Source organism: Aythya fuligula, chromosome 5 (assembly GCF_009819795.1).
Source record: "Aythya fuligula isolate bAytFul2 chromosome 5, bAytFul2.pri, whole genome shotgun sequence".
Lineage (NCBI taxonomy): Eukaryota > Metazoa > Chordata > Aves > Anseriformes > Anatidae > Aythya > Aythya fuligula.
In genome coordinates this window covers 12,697,605-12,719,671 of record NC_045563.1, presented here as the reverse complement: position 1 = coordinate 12,719,671, position 22,067 = coordinate 12,697,605, and the positions used below count along the sequence as shown (strand labels likewise).

Below are 22,067 nucleotides of genomic sequence, written 5' to 3'. Positions count from 1 at the left end.
TCTGCCCTTTGAAGCAGTTTTTGGATCCCCAATGTACTGTTTAAAGTCTGGAACAAGAAGCTTCATGGGACAGAAAACAACATATTCCCAGTACTTCATAATTAAAATTGCTTTAAAGATTTCAAGCTTAAGGCTTTCAAACATACAGTGGAAAAGAGCTCAACCTTGTTTTCAGTCTGTGTGCGTTCTTGCTCTAGACTTGAGCTGGGCAGCATAAAAGCAGTGTAAGTCACAGGCGCCGAGCTGCTTATCTGCTGTTTGTGGAGCTCCTTCACTAATGGTGGCTTTTTTTTTTTTTTCCCCTTCCTTATTTAATTCAGCTACTTCGTGGAGTTCAGTATGGCTTCCTGTCTTTGTTTTACTCTTGTTTGTTGTTCTTTCCTTTTGCAATTATTGGTTTGTTTGTAAACTTAATGGCCCTATTAATCCATAGATCAGAGTATGATTAAAAAAGCTGCTGCTGAGGCTGGTAAACATGTCAGTACTGCTACCACAGGTAAGACCTTGAAGCAACAGAACTTCCAAAATAAATGTTACTGACAAAGAAATAATACGAGTGTGTTTGAGTTGCTGACATCCACTTCTTCTAACAGTAATGACACGCTTGGAGTTGTTTGACTGTTACATCAATTACCACTGGTATGAAACAGCTTTGTAAAAAAACTAAGTAGTGCCAGAGTAAATAGTGGATTAATTGAATAATTTGTATTTTTTTCTGTGTGCCATGAGAGTTCTGTGTTGTTGCTTTCTGTAGTATCTGCTCATGTGGGTAAATCTTTAAACCTCCAGCAAGCGTGGATTCTGGGCTGGGGCTGGATCTGAAGCAAAAACCTCTGACTGCTAAAAGTTGCAGGGTTTATTACTGGCTGTTGCTAGCTTCAATTTCATAAGGTTAAGAGAATAACCTCCAGCTGGAGCTCACTTCAGCTACCTTTTAATAGGCATTTTTTATATAACAATAAAGAAGGAAAAATGTTTTAATCATTTGTTTATTTAACTTTATTATTCTAACTTATGATCTCAAAGCCTCATGAAAGTTTTGTGAGCTACAGAAATCGTGACAGGAAACAAGAATACAACTGCTTAACTGCAGCCATCTGATTCTCTAATATACAACAGAATCTGTTTTATATGTTAATTATACATTAAATACACAGTAATACATGAAGTAATTATGGCATTACAGTAATTAGTCAGGAAACGTAGTAGGGCATGGAGCTGTGGAATGAATAGAGTAGAAGTAAATAGGATCATGATGTCTGATTTAATTTATTTTTATTTTAAGTGTGAGAAGCAAAAGCACAGTAACTTTTAGCTGTTTTGTATTGCCTCTTGCTGTGGATTAACCGTGGTAGGCAGCTGAGCCCCACACAGCCACTCACTCCTCCCCAGCATGACAGGGGAGAGAGTTGGAAAGGTGAAAGTGAGAACTCCTGGGCTGAGATAAAGACACTTCACTTGCTAAAGCAAAACTGTGCGTGCAAGCAAAGCAAAATCCAGAATTCATTCACTGCTCACCACTGGCAGGCAGATGTTCAGCTGTAATTGTTGCTTGGGAAGACAAATGCCATCACTCTGAACGTGCTCCCTCACCCCTTCCCCTTCATCCCAGCTTTTATTACTGAGCATGACCGCTTAAGGCATGGGACATCCCTTTGGGCAGTTTGGTCAGCTGCCCTGGTTGTGTCCCCTCCCAGCTTCTGGTGCACCCCCAGCCTTCTCTTGCTGGCAGGATGGTGTGGGAAACAGAAAGGACCTTGACTCTGTAAGCACTGCTCTGCAATAACTCAAGCATCAGTGCACTAGCAACACTGTTTTGGTCACAAATCCAAAATATAGCACCATAAAAGCTACTATGAAGAAAATTAACTCTGTCTCTCTGAAAAATCAGTACAGCTCTAAAGGCAGCAAGCTGTCTGTTAAAATAGATCATGGAAACAAGGCTGGAAGGTACCCCACTTTTGTCTTTAGTCTTTCCTTAAAGCTGCCTGTAAAAAGAGAGCTCTTGCTTTTTGTATCCTTGCTAAGAATGGTACTGGTCAACCCATTCAGTCTTCCGCAGTTACAGGCTGTCTCAGTGGGCATGGAGCTGTTTCTTTTTCCTTTGTTGACCTGGTTTCATGTCATCCTTCGCTCCTTTAAGCCAAACAGTCCTTATTGCTTCAATATTTACTGATGGGAAGTAACTATATGATGAATACGTAACAAGCAAGTATATATTTTAATCAAATTAACTGCTTTGGTACACGTCAGGCAAATATAATTTGTCTTGAAACTTGCACTCAAATAGATAATATTTACTGATGCAATCTTTTCAATGCACAGGCTTCCATTTTTTTGTTTGTTTGCTCAGTACATATGACTTCAGGTGAACAAGTCAATACGTGCTTGCAGTCTGCTGCAATAAGATGCTATCATAACATAATCTAGAACTGTAATTGTTAGTTTTTCTTTGTTTTGACTTTTTAGATTATCCTCAGCAATCTTTTTGTTTTTCTTTTCCAGAGTATTCCGTAGGTATTTTCACTGAACTTCACAAGATTGTCAGATATTTTCTCCTGTGTTTCTTAAGTGGCTTATGGCTGTTCAGTTTCCCTTGGGTATTCTTTCTTTGACCCCAGAGATTTTTGGCATCTTTACAAAGATAGCTTGTAATACAGCGTGCTGTCAAGTTTCAAGTGTTATACAAAGATTTGGTTTTCATCCTTGCTGTGCAGAGAGCACTAGTCATGCTTGTGTCTGTGTTTCCAGGGTATGTTCTGCCCTAGTTCTCATGTAAGTACTCATTGCTTGCAGTTTTAACCACTGTTTGGTTTTGTAACTAACTTCTAACGTACTTGAATGGAACTTCTCAGTTATTCTAATAGTAGTTACAAGTTAGATGTGTATAACAATTTTTTTTTTTTTTGAGCCAACATTTGGTCAGAACATAAATAGATAGTGTCAAATTATTATTAAGTCCACAGTTTTGGTGTTTTCAATAGCTTTTTCTGACTGAGGGATAAAATTCCTGTTTGTCAAACAGAAGCCCACATTCTTTCAAATAAGAGGTGTGTGTGTGTGTAGATGGAGAATAAGGATTTATTAACAGATTATTTGCTCGTGGAAAACCTGTATGAATGTTAAGGAATAAAGGGCAGGAGTTCCTGGGGTAGCAGCCTGCTTTCATTTCTAGCACATTTCTGAGCATCATCCAGGTGGGCAACAGACAGATGCTCTTTTAGCAAAGCAGGATTGGTTTGGGTGGCAATAGCTGCCTTTGCACTTACCAGTAAGCTGATTGAGCTAGAGTAGGGTTTTACAGGTGTGACAGTTATGGAATTGTGTGATGAATCCATATGCAGATGATTTCATGTCATTATAAATAACAAGGAGGATTTTTTTTTTTTTTTAAATTCCACATCCATAGTAAATTTGGCAATAATGAAACAAAAATGGCATACAAGACAGATATTTTTAAATATTCTAATGTTGTTTTCTGGAGGAAAAAAAAAAAAAGAAAGTAAAACCAATGATTTCATCTTCTGCTTGTTTTACAGCAAGACCTCTGGTACAAACACTGCCTTTAAGGACTACTGTTAATAATGGAACTGTGTTACCAAAGAAACCAAGTGGCTCTTTACCTTCCCCATCAGGAACCAGAAAGGAAACTGTATCACCAGCAGCAAAAAGGTACATAATGTAACACTATAATTGTTAAACTGAGAAAATAATGAATCTCTTCCTTCAAGCATCCAAATACGTGTTTTTTTTCTTACTTTCAAAGCAGTGGTCTATATGTATTTAATTCAGAGAGAGATGGAGTTCATTCTAATAAACTTTAAACTTATTTGATCTAATTAATTGGAATTGAGGTTATTGCTGCGAATATTGAAAGAACACACAATGCTTAATCTACTAGTTTGTATTATTTTCTTGCTGCTGTAGTCTAACAAAATAACGTATTTCTACTGTTGTGTAACATGACATGAAAAGTATGGCAGCAATTCTTTTAATAGCTGTTAGAAAACAGTCTGGAGAGTAACTGTGCTATCATTACAGATCAGCATGTCACCTATGGTTGTTTTCTCTCAGTAAAAATTATCTTGAAACTGCCTGCACAATGCTATAAGCATCTCAGGGAAGAGAATTCTATGCCTAGGACAGTCATGCAAATGAGAATATCAAGTTTTATGTATCTTACCATTAGCATGTATTTATGCCCTTTAATAATTACTCAATTTGCTTTGTGTGTGTGTGTTTTTGCGGGCGACATGTATGCTTGTTTTGTACACGTAGGTTATAAGAAACGCAACGGATTGGGTGGAGCAAGTTCAAGTTGTGTGTGATAGTTGTGGTGTTGGTCTGTTGTACTGTTTGCCTGTAAAAGATAATGCTATGGGGGGATTTTTTTTGCCTTTTTTTTTTTTTTTAACACTTTGTTGTGTGTCATCCTTAGCATTTTTTGGAGATGATGATCTCATCTCTGAGGAAGGCAAGTTGTGGAAATGAGAGTATTAACATGCTAAGGGCTGAGGCTTCCTTTGTAAAGAGACGTCTTCCTTAAAGGGGAGATGGTGACTGTATGCAACTCTTTTTGTTACTCATTTGAAGGCAACTGGTTTTCCAGAAGCTCTGGGTTTTGTTGTTATAGAGAGGCTGTGCCATGCGGAATTAATAGTGGAAAGCACTGTAGTTATTTCAGTGTCACCCAAATAGAATTGGGCTTCTATGAAACGGGGCTCACAGCAGCTGCAGGTTTTGGTAGGTTTGCTTGAATCAGCCCTTAAGATAAGAGAAGGAAGGTAAATACTGTATAAACGTTTCTGTTATCAGAATTATGTTATCAGAATTTAGCAAGTGGGTGGAAAAACCTGTCTTTTAAAGAGAAAAATGATTAGTATTAAAAAAGTCACTATTTTGATTCACTATGGTGAATTTTGAAGTAAACTTGTTCTTTGCAAGCTTTTTTTTCTCAATAATTCTAATTTTATTCTTGTTAATTAAACACATCATTTTAAGTGGTAATTATGAAACAAAGTGAGATCACAAGTATTGCCCTGCCTCACTTGTGTACAAAGGGTGTGACTTGCAAGTCTGTACGCTCGCTATCCAAGGTTCAGCGGAGGACTTTCTGCTCCAGAGCAGGGTGGGTCAAATGGAGGTGAAAATCACACTTGTCCTTTCTCTGTGCTGAGAAGCCTTTGCATAACTCAAGCCATCCATCGGACAGTGCCTGCAAAGCTCCCAGTCCCCGTAGATAAATATATCCTGCAGTCTGGATGCCCTCTGTGCTAGTGGGAAAGTCCTTAGGGGATTCCTTAGGGAGTGTTTAATGACTCTTGGCTCGTCTGTGAGTGAAATCTTCCAAAGCATAAGGATTTTAATGTCCTTTTCTTATGTTTCCTTTTTGCTATGGGGGCTGAACTGAAGGTGCTTTAAATATGCAATATTAAAATGTGTATTCCATTTTAGGAAAGAAAAAATACATATGAGTAGTTTGTCTGTTATAGACAGAAGCTTATTAGAGTGCTTAAATCTAGGAATGCATGCTTATATCCTGAAAAAAATCCGGGTGCTGTAGAATTCCTATTCCCTTCAAACACTAAAATGCTGTATTGATTTAATTCAATATTCAATTTTATTTATTAGTTTATTTTAAATTAAACTATATTAAAGTATATTTCTGTGCCTTAGCTATAAATACAGTTTGAGAGGAAGTGTTGAAGGGGAGTGTTAAAAGACCTTCTTAATGAATTACTGTACAAAACTTTTAGTAAATAGTTCTCTACAATCATTAGTTTTTGATAACGACCCTTAAAATAATTTAGGGGATTTTGTGTTTTGTAGTATAGCATGCTCCAAGTATTCAGTATTCAAAGGTTATGTCTTAACTGTTCCATGTAGCTTACTTGCGAATAGTCAAGTAGATGAGTTCATTAATATAAATTAATTCATACTTTGTATTTATAACGGGCTGTTCTGCATTCAGGAGCTGTATGTGGGTATGCATAAAGGTAATATGAATATAGCGGCAAGGTCAAATAGTTCCCTTTTTTCAGGTGGGTAGAACTTGTTAAGAAGCTTCACTTAATGATGAAGAGTTTATAGTGTGTAATTTTTAATAACTTTGTAAATTATCATCTCTACTAATGTCATAGAATCATTAAGTTTGGAAAAGACCTCCAAGATCATCTGGTCCAACCATCACCCTACTGCCAATATCACCCACTGCCATGGTTTTATAGTGCTCTTCTCATATAAAGTGATTCTAAAACTGCCACTACTTCACAATGTAGGTATTCTATTAGTCCAAAACGTGATGTTGTGGAATAGCAGCTCCAAATAGTATTAAGTGGTTATAGATGCTTTAAAACTTAATTTCAGCTTGGATACTTTAATACTTTTCCTATATAATACAGGTGCAGAATGAAAAAATTCAGTTTTTCAGAACTTTAAAAAAAAACAAACAAACAAAAAAAGTAAAATTTGAGAGGTAAAGTGAAAGAAAAGTTTTGTTTTGTTTTTAAAGAAGAAACTTCTTTTATGAATCTTATTTTAAACCTTCAGTCCGCTGTTGTGAACTACAAATATATGCTATGGTTAATATAATAAAAATTTCATCATCTTCTACTGTGAGCATATTTTCAAAAGAGACATACACCTAGGTTAGTGGAATCCCTGCCAAATGTTTATCTGAACACTGTTATGAAAAGGGGATTTACAAATAAGTAACTTCTGATTCTTCCTTTCTCTCATTTAAAAAACGAGGTTACCTAACGTGTGGTATCCAACTGCAGTGATTTTGATCTGTCCCTTGAAACAGCATGTCGTGTATCTGTATAAATACATGCAAATAATCTCTGTGGAGATCAAGTGTGCGTCCATACATGCCATTGCTTAGAAATAGATGTGCTTATCAATAAGTCTACAATCTCATTTCATACAGTAGCTGTGTTTAAATGTATTGGTAAACTCATTTGAACCCGCAGGTTGGTATACTGTTCATCCCCTTTGCTGGATTACCAAGGAGATGCAGTTCAGAGTTCACTATGTTTTCCAGTTTCCCATTTAATATCTGAAATGGAAATGACTTCTTCTGGCAGGAATATAAAATTGCAGATAAAAAAAAAAAAAAAAAAAAAAAAGGCTTGAGGCTGAAAGGGTGGAACTAGCAGAGTTTTTATTCAGATTCTGCCACATTCCCTCAATGACCTTATGCAAATCACTTAACCTCTATGCATATTGGTTTTCCATATGTAAAGTGTGCATCTCTGGGTATCAGTAGGTTGTTATAAGGCCTAATGTGTTAATTAGAACCAGATCTTGTAAAATGTTGGGTAACCTCAACTGACTCCGACTTCAATTAGAACTGAGGGCACCAAACCCCCTTCAGCATTCAGCTCTTGTATAGCCAGAACCCAATTATCCAAGTTGAGGAAGGAATGAAATAACCTGAATAGGAAAAAATACAAGACACAGGTCAATCAGATGATAAAAATACACAGCAATAATGCAGTGCAAAACAGAAAACCTGGTGATGCTGGTGATTCTGATCCAGCACCAACGCGTGCTGCAAAGCTGCACGGCTGCCAGGTGCAAGCTGGCTGCTGCAGAGCTGAAGTGATTTAGTGATGGACTGGATAATCACCTGACACAGATAATCAAGAATTGCCTGTCTTTATAAAGTGTCTGAAAGTCGTCTTCACAAAGAAACTCATCTCAGGGAATGTGATTTTAAATTTCACGTGTTTAGTGTATGCTGTAGAAGTCAGGAATTGAGCTATTTTGTGTGCCAGCTTTTTACACTCTGCCATATTTTTATTTTTGAATTTTATGCGTAGGATAATTATTTGAAAATTTCATTCAAAATAAGTTGGTCTTTTTGTATCATGAACAGAACTTTCCCTTCCCCCAGCACTCTTCCTTTCAGATGTAATGTGGCTTGAAGTTCATTGCTTAACACTAAATTTGCCTTTGGAATGTGTCCAGCATGCAGTAGTAATGTTTTGTGTTCCCTATTAAAATCTAGCTTTTTGTGACTCATCTAGGATAGCTTTGTTTCCAATAGTTGAAGGGGAAAAAGGAAAAAAAGAAAAAAAAAGAAAAATGTAAGGGAGGAGAGTGCAGACAGTACCTTTCCCAGTGGGGATGCTGATGCAGACCGTAGGCTAGCATATACTCTGCCTTTCAAAAAGAGACAATCAGTCATTCTTTCTTCTTGAGCAGATTGTAAAGCATTACAATGCTGCAAAACTCTGACAATGGAGATCAAAAGGAAGAAACTGGAACAAAGAAAACATAAAAAAGCTTTGTTTGTAGGGAGAATAAAATACTTTAATATGATGAATTCCTGTTCTTCTAAACTCTAAACACATGGCCCCTAGGAAATTGTTCAGTCTCCTGGAATTAATGTTCTCCATTCTGTTCTGGGGGCAACAATGATTTGTAACTGGCACACACACACTCTGTATCAAACCTTCAATTTAGTCTTCTGTTTAACACTCTCAAAGAAAATGTTTTTAAATAAAATGAGTATAAATTAAAAAAAACCTCTCCATTGAACTTCAAGTGGCAAACTATTATGCCACTTCACTATATCTCGAACAATTAAAGTTATTAGTGTGCTTTGCTCAAAGGCATAATGAAATTGAAGTCGTATATTATTCTTGAATTTATTCTAATTGATTTAAATGAGGGTCAGAAAGAGTGCTAGACAAGTTTCAAAATATTAATATTGTTGGCTACTGTCTAAGAGCATTGTGCACTATTTTTATGTATTTATTAGAAAGCTTTATTTTTTCCCCCCCAATATTTGTTAATTAAACATACTTATATGCGTGTGTGTATAAATATTTATGTATGTATTGGCCAGATTTGCTCTCTGCAATCCAGTGATGCAACCATTTGAAACAAGCTGAGCAGTGCTGTGTGTGTATGTGTGTGAATGGGTGAGGATTTCTTTTCTTGTGTTTACCATTGCTTTCTTTAAATAGTCTTTTGTCTTCTAGCAGGATCATCTGTCTGTTTCCTCGGATAGCCTCTTTGATTTTTCTTTCTTGTTTTTAGTAGCTTTCAAAATGGTCAGTGTATTTGGAGCGTTGCTAAGATTTTGTCATTCAAAGATACATTGGTGTTCTGAAATGTATGGTTTGAAATGATCAAACATCTATCCGAGTCGATAAGCGCTGTGTTGTTCACTCTTGCACGTGACTTCATATCTTGAACGCATGCGAATGTCTTTTAATGTAAGTTTGTTTTATATGTCTTGTTTCCACGTTTTATTGTTGCATTCACTTTTTATTCTGCTTTGTTTACGCACCTCTCGATCTGGATTAAGCAGGTCTGTGAATCTTCTCAATGCATGCAAACTGAAAAAGCCTGCTCTAAGGTGAGGGATCCTTAATAGCTTTGTAGTGTTGAAGCTCAGTTGTTTTTCCTTTCTGTTCTGTTTCGACACATAGAAAGTGGCTGTTTCAGTAGCAACATTAACATGGTAGAACTTAACTGCAATTATTATTCCCATTTTTAACATTTTCAGAAGTAAATTTAAAACTTCTCATCATGATAAATGCATTGCTATACTTAGACGATAGTTTCAGATACAATATCTTTGTTCTTCTATGCTAACGTCACTTTTACTAAAACAATATTTCATTAAATCACATTGCTTTAAGTTAAAAATTGTGTTAACAAATGTTATCTTTTTAACAATTTTGCAAATGCCTCTCCTTTTGCATCACTAATCTGGAAGCCAAATTCTGGAATCCAGTTACACTCTTATAGCCCTGGAAGTTAAACAAATACTTCCTATCATTTAAAGTTCTCCCTCAGGTGACAGTGTATCTGCTGTAGCAATGGATACAGTCGGTGTTCAACTCTGTAGCTACCAAAATGTGTTATGCCAAAACTGAGTTAATGTAATGGAATCAAAACATCCGGCTGCGGTTCTCTTCCTGATCACCTGCTAATGCTTCTCACTGGGCTTTTGCTGGTGGTGTTGAAAATGTAAAATAAAATTTGTCAGAAGGTGGCGTTACTAATTAGTTTAATGGTAATAAAAGAGCTTAAAAGATTTTTTTTCTTCTGTTGTGGTAAAAGTAGGTTTTCTAGTGACAAGAGACTTCTTCAGTAAGCAGATAGCATTGCACATTTAAACTTCAGTCCCATTCATTTTTTTATCCATCCATTCATCTTTTGAATGTTGATAGCTATAAACATAAAACCCCATGCAACATTAAATTAGCTTAAAATTGCTTCAACAATTGCTACAGCGTTTCTAATATTAGCATAATTTGGTGATTTCCTTAATTTAATTTCAATGTAGGCTGATATTGCCTCTTGTTACGGCATCTTTTCCTTAACAGAGGAAGAAAGGTTTGATCCTACAAAATCGTAAGTGAGAGTTTCTGCAGTAGTGTGTATAATCTAGTGGAAGGACTTACACTAATGGAGATATCTTATGTGGAGTATTTTTGGTATTAGGGCTTCTTTTATGTTAAACTGGAGAAATATTACATGGGATGATGAGAGGCAGAGTTAAGTGCTTGCAGCATATTATTTAATCTATCAGAAGAGGTTTTTTTTCCCCATGCATTTGACATTGAGATGATTTGAAGAGTCTTAGGCTAGCTTAGGAAACACTAATTCCTGAAGTGACAACAGAATTAAATGCTTCTCACTGCCTTTTTGCTTCTTCCATGATTTTTTCAGTCTGTCCCTGTGTGTAGCATTCTGTTTGCTCTCTTATGTCTCTCTCTCCACAGGAAGTTATTTTTCTCAGCTTGATCATCTGAATGATGCTTGTTTTTAACACAAAAATGCAGCATTGAGCATCCATTCTACCACTGCATGATCCAGAAAGATTTTTGTGACGCTACCTGAGATGCATCATAAGATGTGTCTGCCCTGCGGAGGTTGCTGTGGGTGGGAGCTTCCTCTTAGAAAAGTGGTTGCTTTGCAGAGAGACTCTGGCTCAGTTGTTCCATCATTTCTGATGAACTAAGGAATAGGCATTCCCCACCTCACTGGTGAAAAGCCCTAAAGGAACAGGAATATTCTTTAAAAACAAACAAACAAACAAACAAAAAAAACCAACAGTATCAATTGTCGTACAGTAGATAAGCTGAGTGTATTTTGACTGAACAGAAAAGTCCATCTCATTTCCTTCATTTATGAAGAGTTAACACCTCACTGTTTTTTTTTTCCACACTATGCATGAAGTGGGAGAGTCTGAGGAGCTGATGGAGATAATACAGGAGGGATAGTTTTTAGGGGGAGGCAGGGAATAGTGCTCAAAGATACGTGAGGTGAGCCTTGTGGTAAGCAGACCACCCTTCTGGGTGTACAAAAGTAAAGGGAGGTGATGAAAGGACTGACCGGGACTTGAAGGGGCAGGGACAGGGAGGACTGAAATTTTCATGTGGAGGGGCAGATTGTGGTTGGGATCTGGGGAGAGGGAGGTGTGTGAGTATTGAAGTGTGGGCTTGGAAGCGATCATCAGTGTCCATGGTATTTGAGGCTGCTGAACGTTTAGTTGTGGGAATACGATGGGTAAAGGGGATGTTCCTGCTCTGATCTTTAGAGGAGGTAAAACAGTAGAGGGCTGGGGTGGGGGAAATGGGGACCCAAACACGGAGTCCTGTCCCGCTGATGCTGTGGAAGCGATTCCTGGTTTCTCTTTACTAGGTAATCCTGCTACTGTTTGGGCTTATGGTGCTCAGTCAGAGAGAGGTGGTTGTCTGAGGGGTGCCATAAGACATGCAAGATGCTCCTGTTAGGTATCTTTGCTGAAAGCATGGTTGAAGGGGAAGATTTTAACCTTTGGGAAACCCCTTGTTAGGAACTGGGGAAATGTGATCCCCACAGGTAATTTGGAAGCATACATTCTTGACAAGCTAACAGAGAGCTAGTATGCACTTTTTCATAAGCTTTACTCTGTGGTATGTTAAAACTAATTTTAAACCACTGCATAAATGAATTTAAGTGTGGATACGAAGCTAGCTTACTGGTGCTCAAATTTTGACCTAGTCTTGGCACTTTCTGTAGTCTGCAGGTGCCGGGTAATGTGCTTTAATCTTTTCCTTCTTGAGAAAATCCAAAAGTCCAGAGGCGTAGATATGATATGAAATGATATGATATTTCAAAGATATGAAATGTAACATGGAAAGTAGATTTTACAGATTAGTCTGATGTTGGTGTGGCCCATCTGCTATCTTATGACTGAGCAAAAGCAGTACATTAGTCTGTTGCACCAGCTACTCTGCGAAACTCCTATGTAGGGTCTTTAATACATTGAATTTTGATTAAAACGGTTACATTATGGTCAGCTTTCTACTTGATACATATCTCGGAAATATTTGTCATAAAATATGTGCTTTTACAAGTCCTTCTATAAAACTCACTCCCCTTTTTTATTAGCACTGTTAAGAGAACCAGTTCAACTGAGCGCGTGTCCCCGGGAGGCCGGAGGGAAAGCTATGGAGATTCCAAAGGGAGTCGCAACCGCACTGGATCCACCAGCAGCTCATCTAGTGGTAAAAAGAACAGCGAAAGGTAAGGGCACTTAAATGGCTGTCTCTTTTCTCTGCCTTCTGCCCTAACAATGACATTTGTTTGTTCAGTTCAGCTAATATTGAAAGTTTATTAATTGGACTAAAATACTTATTTTTTTATAAACACTTTAAAGCATTTCTTCAAATTTAGGTGAAATTTATTTTCCTTGGTTCCACACTATCAGTTATGTGAGTTCCTATAGAGCTCCTCCCCAAAAAGTTCATAATTGTTAAACATGCTTTTTTTTTTTTTTTTTTTTCCATTATCTCAGTGGTTTCCCTTAGCCTGGTAAGAGCTGCTAGTTCCTGGCTGTCGGCTAAGCAGCAGGCAGCCACTCGCTCACTGCCCCCCCCAGCGGTATGGGACCAGAGAATAGAAAGAGCAAAAGCGAGGAAAAACTCATGGGTCAAGATAATGGTGGTTTAACAAGTGAAGGGAAGAGTAAGGGGAAAAAAAAAAAAAAAAATGAAAAAAAGTGATGCAAAAGCAATCACTCACCACCTCACACATGTAAGATAGTACCCAGCCAACCTCCAAGCAATAATTACTTCAGTCAGAGTAATGAGAAAGAGGGAGAGGCTTGCACACAGGCATTATCCAAAGTAGCAGAATAAAGCGATGCATACCTCTGTGTATCTCTGGTGCTTCTCTGTGCTGCGAGCGGTACATGGAAAAGAATGTCTTGTCCAGGAGTTGCAGACTAGGATGGTCTTGAAGAAATGCATGATTCATTGTTTGTGGTGAAGTCACGGTATTGGCCAATTGGCTTTTTCCCATATTTCCTAGACAGACTTTAGTTGTGGCCATTTCTCTTGATCTCTGTCCTGTTCCAGTTTCCTATGTAAAGTGGTGGTGATGATGCAGTTTCACAATATCCCAGACGATGCGACCATAGAGAGACACTGTTAGCGAAGATCACACAATACTGTAATTCACCTGCTCTGTCTGTGCCTCAGTGCCTTCGTATGAGTCATTGGGTTGCTCATGAGCCAATGCTATGGCACAAAACTTCTGCCTTTAATCCCTTTGGCATCTTCCCTTCATGTGGGGATTGGCTGTTGCTGTGAGCTAATGGGCAGCCTAAGTTTGGGTGATTAAATTACCAATAGTTTGTTTCCTGGCTTAAGTTTTCAGCTATGAAGCAAGCCTGCAAGTATGCAAAGTTTAAGAGGCTTTGTTGGAGGCTTAGGTAATTATGCAAATAGTGCAAAAATTAAGAATACCGTCAGAGAAAAGATGATAAAATTGTATCCAAGGAAGATGTAATTATTTATATAAACTAAATGCTTACCCAGTGTAAGATCCACTTGGCATTGTGCATCTATGCATGTGCTTTTATAAACTGTCAGAATTCTACAGGACTGGGCATTCTGGTACATCTGGAAATTTGACTTTATTTCAAAGTATGATTATTTTAATTTTTTGGGGGTAAAATAATTATAAACAACAGATAACCTTTTGGGGGAGAGAAGTGTGTTTTGAAGAGATGAGAATGCTGCAATAGTACTGAATAGGTGTGGGTTTCTGTTTGTTTACAAGTATTTTGTATTAGACTTAAAATTTCCCAAAAGTACAATATATAATTGAAAAAAAAAAAAAAACAAAACACAAAAAACAAAAAACACACACACAAAAACAATCATGCTGTAGCAATTAACTGTAAATAATCCCTAAACACTGTTTACATGAAAATCAATCTTTTATTAGATTACTTAGGAGTGATGTCTCTTTCTGCATGTGCCAACTTGGACAAAGCTATTCCTAAATATTTCAGAACCTTCTAGCACAGAAAATATATATCTCGATGTATCTGATAGAATACCACGAAAGCAGGGAAAAAACAAAAACTGTCAACACTTTTAGGGGCAAATGGGCCTGAAGACAACATTTGGGGTGGGGAGGATGATGACAAAAACAAAACCAGAAAAACAAATAAAAAAAACAACCACCACCAGTGGAGGGACTGCTGAGATGGTAAAAGTTTGCTGTTAGTTTCAACTGGAAATTCTATGAAGTGCTGCAACATTGCATAACTTTATGCTGTGAGAGTATGTCAGTGAATTTATTAACAAGGAGCTGCTTTTTTTTTTTTTCTGTATTGATCTTGTAAAGCCAATTGTTTTTTCTAAGACTGAATTTTTACTTCTAAATTTTGCATATACGTGTAACTTCCCTCCCTGTACACATCTAGTTATAGCAACAGCCCTTACATTGTGACCTCATTCATTCAGAAAACCCTGTCTTTTTATAAATGAAACAAATACTACTTGGAAACTTTTTGTTAAAAAACTTAGATTTGTATAATTACATGGAAAGATTTTTGTTTCTGGAATATGAACAGGAAGTACACCTGCCAATGGTGAGTTTTCATTGCTTTTCCATTTTATTATAGTTTCTCAATAACATTTTAATGATTGTACACTAATCCAGCAGTGTACTTTCTCTGTGTATTTTATTTTGTACCAAAAAAAAAATCATCAGAAAAATTTCCCCAAATTTAGAATTTGATCTGTGTTGTTAAATGGAAGATATGTAAAAAACTACAGTGCTGCACAAAATCTCTTTTTTAATGATATCTCTGACTTCTTGCTGCATGCATAAGGTGCTAATTATCTGAAATCAGTTAATATTAAAGCTACTAAAGAAATAAGGTGAGAATATTAATTGGGTTGGTGACTATCTCAATGAAGAAAGGATATGACTTCTAGCAGCTACGTAGTGCTACTGTCCATTTAAAAAGATTAATTCCAAAATAGCTGAGAGAGAAAAGCATTGATGTAAATAATGGTTATCAACAAACTTAGTTTGTTTCTCGTTTAAGGTTGATCAAGATATTCCCAACATATTTAAATTTTTTCATACTAATCTAACAGAAATCTGATGGTTGTGTAATTCTGCAGGTGTTGGGCCACAGATGGTTGAGCAACAGCATTGATTAGAGATCACTTAATTTGGAGTCAAAGAGGAGGCCCCATGCCCCATGTACAAGTGACGCAATCCTTAAGTAATGTGCAAGTTTCCTAAGGAATTAATTGGAAGCGCATGTCACGTTGTGTTAGCTGCAGCTAGTGATGTTGATGCCACTATTAGAGCAATAATTGTATGGTTAGAGAATTTTCCCAGGAGTTAGAAGACCTGACTTGTATCCCATGCAGCCTTAGGGCATTCAAAACCACAGCTCACAACTCCTTGAAGAGTTTCCTTATCCCATGGAAGAGTCTGGGTAAAGACTTGCGTATGCTTCCTGTTGAGGCTGGGCCACTGTGCAGAATATAAGGCAAGAGTCATGGGACTAGAAGAAAAATGAGTGTGATTCTATATGTCAGGGGGTAAGGAAGTCCTCCTGAAACTAGCTGCATGTGTGAAAGAGTGAGGAAGAGGGTATTATATAAGCTACTTACAGAATTGTGTTTTTTTTTTTTTTTTTCTTCACACTATGGTCTCTGGCTGAAGTTTCAAGCAGAATGCATGTCAGGAATATAAAAAGGCAATCATGAAATTACTATTTTTCAAACTAGTTGTATGCAAAACCTTAATGCTATAGAAAGACATTATAAGAAGCTTTAATAATTAGTAAGGAGGTGTCTGTAATCAGCCATGCTACTATGTGGTGTCCCAATTCCCTATCACGGAGCAAGGGGTAAGCCCTTTTCAAGTGTCAGCTAAGTAGGAAGTGATTCAAGTTCATGAGAAGGAAAAGGAGTAGTCAGAGCTCTGAGCTGCGTGTCTGGTTAGGGTTTTTATAATTAAAAAGTACACATGATTTGCTCTATTACTGTCGTGAGTCAGCCTTTCACATTAGCTTGATTAGCTTGAGTAAGTCAGCGTGGACTATTCAGAGCTAGGGATTCTTGTCAAATATTGTAGCATTTCTGACTAATGCTGCATCCCATAAAGTTTTTATTTTCTATAAATATCTTCTTAAGAAAAAAATGTTAATCTTGGTGTTAACAATGGCAACACATCTTTCTATTGATGTAGATTGGCTGTGTATAGGCCAGCTTGGAGCATGAATTTTGATGCATGATTAATACCAAGGCCTGTATTATGAGAAGTTGCTATATCCATGGGAACAGATTTTTTTAGTTTGGTTGGTTACATTATTAAGTAAATGTATCATTCTTAATTTAGCAATGTCAAGTCAAAGGAAAAGGAAAAATACTCCAAAGTTCTTTGCTGTGAATTCTTTTGTAGAGAGAGAGAATCATCATTTACACTTTAAAAAAACAAACAAACAAACAAAAAACTGTGCAAAAATACAAGCAGGTTTAATTTCTTCCATTTTTATTTTTTTTTATTTTTAATCTGCTCTTTGTCTGCTCACTGCAGTCTAGGATCTGATATGGAGATGGCATGTCAAAGCTCTGTGAATACTTCATCCTTTTCATGCATTTCTCCACCAAACTTAGAGGCATTTCAGCCCTTTTGGGAACAACTCTAAGAACCATAGAGTAGTAATCTGATATTTCAGATATTTTACTAAATACAAAGAAAATAGAACTGGGAGGAAAACAACTGCTTCATGTCTCCTTTAGGTTTTGTCAGAAACAATGCTCTCAAGCTTAGCTATAGAGGGACAAAGGATAAAGAAAACAAACTACTGGCATTTCTTGGAAAAAAATATATATATTCTTTTTTTTTTCTGGTGAGGGTACTACTATCCACACAGTTACTCATATTTTCTCTTTTCCTTCTCCATGTTTCATGTATTTTCCCCTCAAGTTTTCCCAAATAGTCTTCTGAGGACAAAAAGACAAACTGATTTTAGGTTGTTTTCCAGGCACTACATTGAGAAAGACGATGCTTTAATAATGATGGCTGGATTTCCTGGGTTTTATCAAATGCTGTCATTCACCTGGAACCAATTGGGTTATGTTAACCATGTCTTATGTTAACTCTTTGGAAAAGCACCATTCAAACTTTGTTTTGCTCCTTAAATCACAGACCAGGAGAAGAGGATCTGGCAGTAGGAGAAAATCCATAGTTGTGAGAATGGAAAGAGAATTGAATGATAAAAAAAGGTGTTAGTATCTGTCATCAAGGAGCCATACTGAATGCTGTTTATAATTTTGTCTGGTTAGAGATTTACATTATGAATAACTAAATTTAAAATTTCATTATTTAATATTTTCCATATTTTTATTTTTTATTACATTTATGGCTCTACACGTGGAGACTTTGTGTAAGCTTTGTAACATAGAAATGTCTTCATTATTTTCACAGCAAACCTAAGGAACCAATGTTCAGTGCAGGTAAGAACTTCTGAAATTTTTAAACAGAAAATTGTGATAACATAATAGATTTTATCCGTGAATGTCCAGGAAATGGTTTTGGGCCTCTAAGCATGATACATCAGGCTACTGATGATTTTTTAAAAAGAAAAGTCTAGCACTTTGCTCCAGTTTTTGTCGGCCCAGCAGGTTTATTTTACAGTTAGAAGTTCTTCTTCTTTGTAAGAAGACGAAGAAAAAGGCCGTGACTTACACCGAATATGTCTTTCCTTTCAAAGCAGTATTAATGTTTTGTTAATTAAAGCATTTGCTACATTCCAGCTATGACACTGTCAGCTTACGTTATTAACTGTATTTGATTGCTCCCTTTTAAGAATTCCACATCTGTCCCAATGCCTTATAATAATATTTATCAAATTGCAAATAAAGATGGTGTTTTGTAGCTAAGCTTTGGAAATCTATCTTTAATTTGAAAATCACATTCTTTTCCTCTTTATTTATTGTATATATAACAAGATTTCAAAAGCAAAATAGGAGGTATAAGTGAAACAATTTGTTCTTGTCTTTGATGAAGATACAAAACTGAATAGTATACATAAGTTATTTTTGTCCTGAAAAACAGAGAATTAAAATAAAACCTTCCTTATAAAAAAAGAAGGGAAAAAACTGTTAACTTGTCAAATTTATCATATTCTTGTTTATAGTTCTGTAACAGTAAGCATACATTAAGCTGAAGGAGGAGAAAATCCCTTGTTTATCAAGCTGATTGATCAGCATCCAACAAAGCTCTTAAGCTGTACTTCAAGATTTACTGTAGCTGATTTTGAACTCAGTAACATATAAAACTAAGTGCTTAAATCTTTTGTGACAATACAATCACAATCCACCTCTTTTTCATGAAAACATTTTTTTATATAAAAAAAAAAGTTTCTGATTCATACAGAATACATAATTGTTGAATTACATTTCATCTTCTCTTGTACTACGTATGCAAAGGTGTTTGGAATAATTTTTCTTCTGACACTTTCCCAGTACATAAAAATCAGTGATTAAATATACGTGTCACTACTTCTACTCTTCTCAGATGGACAAAATTTCTACTGAAATTACTGATTTCTAAAAGTTACACTTGATATTTTAGTTACTTCTAGCATGTAGGTGAATAATTAAGCATCAATTGGTATTTTAATGATAGAGGAAGTGAACAGAGCCACTGACTGGAGGAAAAAGGGTTTTGACTTTAATTAACAACCTACTGAATTGGAGTAGGGTCAGGGTTTCACGAGAAACAAGGTAGCCTCCATCAGAATACCACTGGACAGCCCATAGAGCAGGTATTTAGTGAGACTGTTGTACTCAAACACATCTTTATCTAGCCCTTCTGTCTCTGTCTCTGTAATCACAAGGGAAGCGCCGTGTGACACACTGCAAAGGTAGGCGTCACTTCCAAAACCTCATAGCTCTCGAAGCAAAATGGTGCTAGCGCGATAAAAGCTTGATGTCTGAACAGCTATTTTGTTACTTGCATGCATTTTGCAATGTTAAAACTTTTTTCTGGTTCTTTGAGTAGAACAAAAATATTACACCATCTATTGTACAATTTACTAAATTATAACCCTCAGGTACAAAAAAGGAACGGGTTATAATTCAGTCATGTGGATTTTTTTCAGGAGAATTTGAATTAGAAAAACTTGTGTTGAGAGAGCTATATGGCAACACGTGGATGTTCACTGTGTTTGAAATGGTGTTCTGCACTTTTGCTGGAATTCATATAGAATTTGCCCCTTTGTTGGCTGTTTTGCTGGTAGCCTAACATGATTATAGAAGCCTTGGTATTTCCCTTGCTTTTTCATATTGAGTAGAGCATAGATTATCCTAAATGCTGGGTAAGCAGATCTAGGCCTACAACTAATTTATCAGTGCTTTTTGCTCAATGTCATACTGCAGAGTTAAATTTGGTAAACATACCATATTGTTTTCTAAAGCTGTAGCGAATTTGCAGTGTAAATATGCACATTTTTGATGCATGTTTATGTCTGTGATATAATCACAGATCACAGATTTGTCTTGCTGTTTAGAGATAGTTCATTCCTAACAGTTTTTCCACTAATCAGCATCTCTCAGCTTTGCAACAGATCTAAAATTTCGCCAAAAAAAAAGTTCTTAGGGCAAAGTTTTTTAGAGTTTCTGCCTCTGTGTATTCATTGTCAATTTTATGCCTGTGATGAGTAGCGTCTGCTTTGCAGATCCTAGGAACATTCAAATGCCTTCTTAAGAGCTTCTTTATAGCTGTTTTTTTTTTACTGTTATTTTCAACATTTTCAAAATTTACAAAATTGCAGATGTAAAAGATACATTTGTTTAGAAGTTTCACCATTGGTCTGTCTTTGTAGTTTGTCTGTCTTTACAACTGTATCTTCACATACTGAACTTTGCTGTCTTAAACTATTTAGTTATAAAAATAAAAGGGTTATAGATTGGTTAGGAACATAATAAGTTTATATTACTATCAAAAATCAGAACAAATGTAATTTAGATTACCTATTTTAGAAATAACTACACAGTATAGATTTCTGTGCCTTGCCTAGTCATACTGAATTCCTCTTTATAGTTAGTGGAGAGATACAGGCATACTGAAGGTGTAATTTATATACTTTGGGTTTGGACACCTGCTTTAAAGTGTGATTAATTCCTGTAAAAATACCTGTTTCTTCCTATTTACTCTAAAAAGGAGTTTTGAGTGACTAGGTCAAATGTGGGTAGTTCCACTCTATATGGCTCAATGCAAGTTGTATGAGTCCCACGATGTTTCAAGTGAGAAAAGCAGCACAGTGAATTAAACTTTCATTCATTCCCAGCCTTTGATAAGCACAGTCAAGAGCTGTCACTGCTGAAAATCTATTAACTTCCAGTGCATCAGTATCAGTAGCATTGGCATGTGTTTCAAGCTCATTAAATAGATGCTGCATGCGCATACAAATAGTGCTGTTATGCTCTGCTATTTAATGCTCTACCCTCTTTAGTTTATTTTCCAATACAGTTCTATCAGAGTAGATTTTTAAAAACTATTTCAGTATTCTGGCAATTTTAACATTCATTTTGAGCTCCAACCATCTATCACCATCATTATTCTGTTGTGTTTTTTTTTTTTTGTGTATTTTTTTCTATTTTTTAGCATTGTTTTATGTTGCTTTCGTTACACCTCTGAATTCTGTAAATTAGAGGGCTTTTGGAGAGCTATATCTGTAATGTTACTGTGACAGGTGAAGTAGATCTTTCCCAAATGAATTAGTGTAAAGGCAGAATACACGTGTCTGGGTAATGCAACATAGCTATGATGTTTATTTATTCAGCCAATAATTTTTGTTAATTTAATCAGGATTTTTAATGTATGCATTTCCAATTAAAATAAAGCCTTAGTTTTCAAAATAAAAACTAATGGTATACTTGTAATGATACTTAACAATTCATAGCATAATTTTAACAGTCCTAAATTGTATAATTTTTTTCATTTACATGATTTTATTACTTTTGCCCTTCCATTTCCTTTGTGCCCGTGATTATTCTGTCTAGTAACTCTACAGATGTCACTGACTCCAAAACTGCTTGATTCGCATGAGAACAAGGCTGAATTCCTTGATCTGCCGATGGAGCAGCAAGAGCCAGCACGTTCTGAATCTGGACAAACTTCACCAGAAGTTCACAGGACACCCACTTTGGCCTTGCCAGTTCCCAAAAGTCCTAGTCAGACCTTCATGGCATTTCCCAGATCTCCTAGTTTTATAAGCCCCATGAAGTCCCCAAGTCAGTACTTCCAGATCTGTTATTAATCCCTGCTTCTCTTCCCCCCAAAATATTTCTTCCAAGTTCAACACATTATTTTTAGTATTTTCTTCTAGAAATGTGTACTTCTGTCAGCCAATACAGTTTTTGTAGCTTCTCTCATGTATGTCATTTTCCTTTCTATAACGTGCTGTCAATGTTGTCGTTCCTTTTCAATGTTTAGTAATTCTTAACGCACCTTTTTTTTGCATGTACATCAGCATGATTCTTTTTACTAATTGTTCATGTTCCTTATCTCAAATGTATCTCTAACACTGTATCAAGTGTAAAGCGTATCTTTACACTGATATGCAAAGAATGCGACTGAGTGTTGGAAAATACTTTAGATGCTGATGCTCCACTGTAAATACTGATTAAAAAATAAAATTAATTTTAAGTGGCATTTCTGTGTTAATTGTAATCTTTGATGTTTTCCACTTCATTTTTAATATTTAAAAATATAATATGTAACATTCATTT

General features: G+C 36.2%; 1 protein-coding gene across 6 annotated transcripts in view; it reads left to right on the top strand.

Annotated features, from left to right (window-relative positions):
- EML1 (EMAP like 1) overlaps positions 1-22,067 on the top strand; it is a 122,012-nt gene that overhangs the window by 71,592 nt on the left and 28,353 nt on the right. For 2 of the 6 annotated variants that reach the window (XM_032188353.1, XM_032188350.1), the window contains exons 3-7: positions 3,540-3,672; positions 9,320-9,370; positions 12,400-12,534; positions 17,758-17,786; positions 19,172-19,198. In XM_032188353.1, the coding sequence (XP_032044244.1) occupies positions 3,540-3,672; positions 9,320-9,370; positions 12,400-12,534; positions 17,758-17,786; positions 19,172-19,198 (375 nt within the window). The remainder of the gene's footprint in view (positions 1-3,539; positions 3,673-9,319; positions 9,371-12,399; positions 12,535-17,757; positions 17,787-19,171; positions 19,199-22,067) is intronic. The other 4 variants (XM_032188351.1, XM_032188354.1, XM_032188352.1 and 1 more) reach the window with 4 other exon arrangements.